The sequence below is a fragment of the Purpureocillium lilacinum genome, assembly GCF_023168085.1.
Source record: "Purpureocillium lilacinum CBS 284.36 DNA, scaffold_1, whole genome shotgun sequence".
NCBI classification, from domain to species: Eukaryota; Fungi; Ascomycota; class Sordariomycetes; order Hypocreales; family Ophiocordycipitaceae; genus Purpureocillium; species Purpureocillium lilacinum.
In genome coordinates this window covers 818,043-825,857 of record NW_027072111.1, presented here as the reverse complement: position 1 = coordinate 825,857, position 7,815 = coordinate 818,043, and the positions used below count along the sequence as shown (strand labels likewise).

The window sequence follows — 7,815 nt, the reverse complement described above, 5'->3', positions numbered from 1 at the left end:
GATTGGCGATACAGGTGAGCCTTGTGCGAGGCCGCATCGAAGAGGCGACGCTGGCGTTGTGACGTCCTGGAATCGGATTGCGGCCGAGCGGTCTTGCATGAAGGAGCCGGCCCATCTGACGAGATACGGTGGCCACCCTTGTTGCCGGAGTCGGAGGATAAGTCGATTACGCATGACGGTGTCGAAAGCTCCTTGTACATCCATTGTGACTAGCGTAGCGACTTGGCCATTGGCTAGAGCTGTTTCGATATCGTGCACGAGGGCGGCGACTAGGTCGACCGCGGATCTCTTTTGAAGGGCGCCAATCTGCTGTGGGTGCAGGATACCGTATCGTATCGAGGCCCAAGCCAAGCGGCGAGCGATAAGCCTCTCCAGTCCTTTGCCAAGACATGAGAGCAGTGATATTGGCCTCCAGGCCCGTGTCTTGGAAAGATCACGCTTGCCTGGCTTCTCGATCATGACCACTTCGGCCTCCTTGAACCTCAGAGGGTGATAGCCAAGGGACAGGCACCCTTGATACAGGCGTTGGATGTGGCAGCGTAGAGCGGGCCATGCCGTTCGGAGCAGGCGTACCGTGATGTTGTCCGATCCTGGCGACGTGTTGCCTGTGCGCAGCAGAGCGTCCTGGACTTCCTCAGTGGGGACCTTGGGCGAGAAGGGGATGGGTAGGGTGTCTTCTGACGGCGTCCAGGGGTCGGAGATGTCGTCGTCTGCAGTTCTGCGCTCGAGAGTAGCGTGTCGAAGGGCCTCGGCCTTGCCGATTTGAGTTTCGATGATTGTTTCGCCGACCTGTAGAGGGGGAGGGCGGAAGACCCCGGGTCGCTTCAGCCATCGCGTGATCTTAAAAACGTCTTTGTCGCTTCGCACGCCATCAATCAGTTCGCGCCAGTATGCCCGCTTCGCGCGTCGCACCACCCGTCGCAAGTCGCGGCGAGCGAGCTGTACGTCGCGGTTGAAGCCGAGTGGGAATGCTCGTCTGACGCAGCGGAGCTCTGCGACAGATGCTGCGCATTCCTCGTTCCACCACGGGGCCTTCCGTGGTCTACGTTGAGATCGCCGGCTAGCCGCACGAGCTGCGGATTGTATGAGGTCGATAATTGCATCCGCGAGCCGGTCAAGTTCTGCGACCGTCGTTGCTGCCTGGGGAATAATTGTGGCCCCTGATACAACCAGCTCCGTGAAACGCTTCAGTTCCTCGTCGCTTGCGAGAAGAATCTTTCCAGGCGGGAGCGTTGCCGGCTTGAGAGCCGGGAGAGAGATGCTGAGGGTAAAGTGGTCCGAGCTCGTGGCCAGGTGGTCCTCCACCGTCGCCTCGGCTAGGGGGATATTTGAGAAGGCCAGGTCAATGGTATTACCGTGGGCGTTCGTGGGTGTGTTAATCGGATTGAGGAGATCTAAATCGTTTTCTGCGGCCCATTCTGCGATGATGCCGCCGTGGCCGCGGGAGGGGCCAATTTGCCACGTGTGATGCCTCGCGTTGAAGTCGCCTGCGATGATACATTGGCTGGGAATCGGCCATGCGAACAGGGCTTCGAGGGCGGTGTCCAGGTTCGGTTCCCGATATACGTGTACCAGGGTGACGCCATTGACCATGAGCCAGAGGATGTCTCGGGAGAGAGCGGGACGTTGCTGGTCGGCTAAGAATCTTGCACCCCGGCGAGTATATGTCATGACGCGCGGTCGGGTGTCGATGTCTTCCCAGGTGCTGACCGGTGAGTAGGTGTCGTACGCCGGGTGTGTCTTGGTGAGGCAGCGGGAGTCACGGACTTGCGTCCAGGGCTCCTGTAGTAGTATGACCTCGTATCGTTCTGCATCAGCAAGGGCAAGTGCGCAATCGTGCGAGGGGCCATTCTTGCCGACATTGGCTTGAAAGACCCGGAAGAGTCGCTTGTCACGGTGCTGTCGTCTAGGTCGTCTGTTCATAGAGGCCGGTCTGGGGAGGCGAGGCGGCGCTTCTTTGGCGAAGTGGTTGGCTGAGGGCTGGAGGTGCGGACCTCAGGAGCCGGAGTTCCGAGGAGGCACGTAGAGGAGAGCGACGGCGTGGGCGTGGAGACCGAGGGAGCTGGGCTCAGCGAGGATCTCGCAGGTGAGGGGCTTGCGGGTGGTGCTCGGCCATTCCCAACGTACTCGTTCGGTTCTTCAGACATCTCGATGCTCTGCCTTACGGGCGGAGAATTACTTATTTCGCTGCGTGCCGGCGAGGCTCGAAGGAGTACCGAATCGGCGGAGTTCATGGGCGTAGCTGAAGTGGGTTTGATGGGGCTGGCCGATGCTGCAGTGTTTTGCCTACCGCTGGAGGAGCTTGCAGAGCTTGGAGTAGGCGATGCTTGACAGTTCGGGACAGCTGGAGCTGCCGGAGAGGCGGAGGGTGTTTCGCTAGGGCGTGATGCACTATTTTCCCTCTCGGGCTCCGGTGTGATTGCGTCGCTTGTCGTCGGTGTGCTCCGGCTGGACGGGGAGGTAGTGTCGCTCGCTGTCGCAGAGTCGGATTCGAGGCTCGTGGACTGATCCCGCGGTGGAGATTCTGGTTTTGCTGTAAACTGCTTGAACAGTCGTTTGCCCATGATTTGGACAAGTTTCTTCTCGGGCCTGTTGAGGCTGTGGAATGCTCCGTTCACCTTCTTGGGGCGAGCCGGGCACTGGGGAAAGTCAACCGCGTGCGGCCCGTGGCAGTTGGCGCATTGCTGTGTGGCTGTACAGGTGTCCTGGGCGTGGCCAGTCTTGCCGCAGTTCTTGCAGCGTGCCTGGCGTCCGCAGCTGTAGCGTGAATGGTAGTCCCAACAATTGTCACATTGCTTCGGCGGGTTGGTCTTGACGATGAGTCTCGCATAGCTCGGCGTGTCGAAAAGGCGCCAGTAGTGCCTGACCTCCTTGGCAAAGGATATGATTAGGGTCCGGGTCGGGCGCTGATCCGAGTCCTCACATGCGAGTGCGGTCAATCAGGTGACAACATCGGGGATGTTCGCCCTTGACCGTCCACCGAATGTTGCCGAGATTGACAAGTTGCATTTTGCGTTCAACGCGACGCAAGAATCTACATGCCAAGGCGTTGCGGGAGCAAGGGCGTCGATAGGGTCACTGTGGGGGCCCTACGGAGTGGCTGCGATCAGACCGAGCCATATATTCACATCAGGGGTGTCGACGAGTTTGCGGACTCATTTGAGGCCTCCTTCTTTGCAAAGGCATTCCCGACCTTGCTACCGTTCGGGTTCGGTGGCCCTGGATTGGCAGAAGAGGCCACACCGGGGTCGATTCGCGGTATCAGCACGAGGCGGGAGGCAGACGGTGCCGTGAATCACCTGATATCGTCTCGCAACAAGACTCTCTGGCGGCGAGCTGCGGCCGTGCTGCGGCGCCACGGTGGACGCTTTGCCACACACCATATCCTCTCATTCCTCGTCAACATCAGTGTGCGGTCAAGGAACCGGCGCATTAGCATGTTGAGTGTGGCAAAGGAGAACTTCGGCAAAGTGGAGCGCATTGCACGGTCGCTAATTGCGGACAGGCTGGCCGCCGCGAAGATCGAACTTGAGGGTACAGGCAAGACGACAGGTGTCGACGTGACGAGGCTCTCGAAGACTTTCTCTCTGTATGGTTACTGTCAGCCCATGTCCAGGGAGGGGTGCATGAGCATGCGCCATAATATCCTAGCCCTGATGGTTCCCTACGGAGTACCGGCCATATGGTTCACCGTCAACCCGAACGACATCACGGATTCAGTAAACCTTCTGCTGGCGGCCTACCGGACGCGCGATCCTGACGCCGCGGAGGAATTCCTGCGAAGCCTCGATATGTCGTTCAAACGTTTGCAACTTTCTATTTCCGACCCGATGAGCTCGACAATGTTCTTCCACCGGGAGATGGCGCTCTTCTTCGAGCATTACGTGAGAGTCGGCGATGAATCGTCTTTGGGCGTGTTTCCCAGTACTACGGTGCCGTGGAAACGAACGAAGGGGGCGCGCTTCACGCGCACGGCTTGCTCTGGCTGCATGGGAACTCGAACCTGAGTTCGATGCTCGCTGGAGCCGACGGGGAGACGAGGAGGCGTATCGCCAGCGCACCGTGCGCTATGCCGATAGTGTGTTCAGCGAGGTAAGATTCTGCTCAGGGCGGCCGATTATTTGCATAGTCGCCACCGACGTCAATGTACGATGTTAATCCCCGAAGCAGGGGCTGGACCGGACAACTTGCTGCACAGTTCGAGCGAAGTGCTCAGTGACGTCGGACATTTCACCCCTGCTGGAAAACGTGGCCCGATTCTTGCCGCGATTTGAGGAGGAAGCGAATTTCTGTGCGGGTTCGACGCAAGTTCACACGCACCGCCCGACCTGCGTGAAGTACTCAGTCGGCAAGAACAAATGAGGTGGTGAGCTGTGTCGGTTCAAGACGCCGTGGAAGCTGGTTGACGAGACCGCACTGACGGTGGACGGGGTGTTGGAAATTCGGAGAACACACCCAATGGCGAACCGGTGGAACCAGGCCATGGCCGAGGGCCTGCGGCATAACCATGATATCTCCTTCATAGCCACACAGCGCAAGACCAAGGCCCTGGTGTACTACGTTACAAATTATGCGACAAAGGCGGAAGATCCGATTTGGAAGCGGGCGGCTGCGGCGGCGGATCTACTACCGGTTGCCCGTGTGGTTGGCGTCCCGGCAGCCGAATGCACTGTCGAGGGGCGGTTTGCCACGGGTGGTGGGGGCGGCGATGGTGTAGGGAATAAAACGCGACAGTTCTTGATGAAGGTCGCCAACCGCGTCTTCACGGAGAGGACGTTGTCCCAGGTCGAGGTCATCGCCGATCTCCTCGGGGATCCCGTGGAGTATACGAACAGCAGCGTCTGGGCATATTTGAACGTATCGCTCCTGTATTGGCACGACTTCCGGCGCTGGCGCCATCTTCGGCGGGAAAGCGGCCCGGCAGACGCGCAGGATCAAGTAGACGAATCAGTCGTTGAAGAGGAGGCTGGTCAGAGGAGAGGCCCCATCGAGGCCTATCCCCACCGCGGAGGTGTCTTGCAGGACCTTTGGATGTATGATTACGCCTCGCTGGTCAAGCTGCAACGGGCTGGCAAAGACGGCCATTCCGGGGCTTGAGAAGAGGTGCCCTTCGACACTGACTGGGCGGGCGTGGAAGAGTGGGTGCTGGTGTTGAGACGACCAGGAGAGCACGCCACAGTCTGCCTAAGATGGGTATCTGCGCAGGGACTTCGAACAGGTCGACGACGAATCATGCCATCACAGGCGAGGGCACGCCCAAGCAAAGACGCCCAGTCGAAGGCGGCCGAAGGGGGAAGGCTGGTCATTTTACTCCCTGGCTTTCCTGAACAGAGCAGCCGCCCAGCACCTCGCCATGTTCGTGCCCTGGGGGCGTTTCCTCGCCGAGGAAGAGCTGTCCATCAATGATACTTGGACGCAGGCACGTCGGTCGTTGAACCCGAGAATCTCATGTCTCGTCGAGAATGTCCAGCTGCTTCGACGGTCAGCTGAGGACGCGAGGCATGAGGCGAGGCAATGGGCAGCCACGGCCGGAGATAGCGGTGGCGCCAGTTCCATCGAGGCGGAGGGGCTCGGCGGGGATGGCGAGGAAGCGGTCTCTGCATATGAGCCGAACGACGTCGGGATCGCCACCCGCCTGATCGATGTCATCCGCAGCGCAGCAGGTGGGCGCCAAATCACGGCGGGATCGCCCGAGCTTAGAGGCGCTGTAGGCGATCTCTCTCGCTTCCAGCAATCGGCCTTGTCTTGCGCCGAGGACCTTCGAGCAACCAAGGTCGCGGAAAGCCAGGGAATACGCATTGCGTCACCGGGGCTGCGATGTGTGGATGCGACGGTGCCTCTGCAGGCTCAGATGAGAGCGATCAAGTCGCAGCAGACATGCGCTTCGAGAGAGCGGGTCAAGATGATACAGGGGGTTCAGTGCAGCGCCATTGCCGGCGGCACCGACCGCACCGCGGCGGCTCAGAGCGTCCTGGCCGGCTTCGGGGAGGACGATGTCCACCTGACGCAGTCTGATGCTACAGAGCCTGCTCTGCATGCACACGCCGGCATGGACATCCGCTTCGGCCCGTCAACATCGTTCGTCCACGCCGGCAGAGCCATCGCCGCGCGATTGACGTTGAACGAGAAGCAGGCGATCGTGTTTCTTATCCTGTGCCGGCAACTGGTCCTCCTGCGACGGACCGACCGGGGAGATGCCGCCCAGCTATGCCAGTTCGTCGGTGGCGAGGGAGGCACCAGCAAGACACGCACCATACAAGCCCCGGTGGAGCTTTTCGCGAGGAAGGACTTGTCGGGCCGCCTGCTAATCACGGCCACCTCGGGAACGGCGGCGGCGCCAATCAACGGGATCACGATCCACTCGGCCTGTGGTTTCTCCAAAGGCGCCGGCGCGGCCGCAAACGCGAGTAGGGATGTCGACGGTGAGCGACTGCCGAAGCCGGCAGAGCGATTTGTCCATGCACAGACGCCGACGGACTGACAGGAGAAGGACGTGTCTCGTCATCGACGAGGTGAGCATGCTATGACGCGGACCCAGCACGCCGTGCACGAAAAGCATTGCCGGCTGCGCGGATGCGAGGAGATTTCGGTGGAATTCCCATCGCCCTTTTCTGCGCAGACTTCCACCAATTCCGCCCCTCCCAGGAGTCCCCTTTCATAGTGCCGAGCGCGGCCATACCGTGGGACGGAAGCAGTTCGTTCAGCATCGAGCAGCGCTACTGCGGTAAATTTATAAAGATCTCCGTTATAGCATTGACAATACCTGATTCAGATGAATGGTTAGATTGATCACTAAAGAGCTGACTATCTGTTCTTGGGTAATGACAGTGGTATATGGATCCGTCCGGATCGTCGTTGATCCTGCTGGGATCACTAGGATCGCACCAACCATGTCGCGATCCTTACCCGATCACCCGGAGCGCCGTGGCAACCCTGCGATCGTATCGCTCGATCATGTGGCTGGCCACGTGCTTATCGTTGTGTCCTTTACGTGACCCTGATTTTGTATTCAGTGTCGGTCTCCCTTTCGACCTATAACGGGTTGCCTGTCTCGCGTCCGCTTGGTGGCCTGTAACATCGTCCTCGGTTTGCAACACTACATCTCGGTCTTGGGGCAATCGTGGATGTCAGAGCCGTATGATTTGAGACAAGCCGTCCATGGTGCGTTTTTCTTGCACTCAGAGAATGCATCCTGGGCTCTCCCGTAGCAGGCATCCCGCAAGCAGGTTCTGTAGTACCTATCATTTCTATCACAACCGTCCTCAGAGCCGGCCGGTGTGAGGGCCGCGGCATCGCTTTGCTGCGGGTTCGGGGCTGGAATGGTGCTCTGCTGTGGCGTCCGAGTTGGAGAGACTGTGGCGATGGTTGGCATGGTGCTGCTTGGAATAGAACTGTCATTTGCGGACGGTGCTGTCATGTGATGACCTGTTTCCGAGCTAAGAACGTCATTCGTGGGCACAGCACCAGCGTCCGACGCGCCGTCCGCGTCGCCACTCTCCGGTGCGGGGCACGACGTTGAGATCGGCGCGACTGGTCGATTCCTACCACCCTCTCCGGATATCCACCCGCCGTCATCCCACTCCTTCTTGGGAAGCGGTCCATCATGTTTCTGCGGGTCATACACCCAGTCGTCGGGGGTTCTGATATCAACTCCTTTGGGTTCAACTTCCCGTCTTGGTATTTCGGGGGCTGGCTTCGAGAGAGAGACTGGACCCCAGTGCTTCGCAACCCGTGCATGTGCTGTCAGGGCGCACGCTGACAAAAAGAGCAGCTGCAGGGTATGCTTCATAATGAGTAGAGTGTTGGATGTAAGTG

General features: G+C 59.4%; 2 protein-coding genes across 2 annotated transcripts; both read left to right on the top strand.

The window, feature by feature from the left end:
- Positions 1–3,038: 3,038 nt before the first annotated feature.
- PLICBS_000069 (uncharacterized protein) lies at positions 3,039–5,097 on the top strand (the record flags this gene model as incomplete). The annotated part of the gene is made up of 2 exons (XM_065599503.1): positions 3,039–3,884; positions 4,480–5,097. 2 exons carry the CDS (start codon positions 3,039–3,041, stop codon positions 5,095–5,097), a joined length of 1,464 nt encoding a protein of 487 aa, XP_065455575.1.
- Positions 5,098–5,353: 256 nt separating this feature from the next.
- PLICBS_000068 (uncharacterized protein) lies at positions 5,354–6,481 on the top strand (the record flags this gene model as incomplete). The annotated part of the gene is made up of 1 exon (XM_065599502.1): positions 5,354–6,481. One exon carries the CDS (start codon positions 5,354–5,356, stop codon positions 6,479–6,481), a length of 1,128 nt encoding a protein of 375 aa, XP_065455574.1.
- Positions 6,482–7,815: the final 1,334 nt, after the last annotated feature.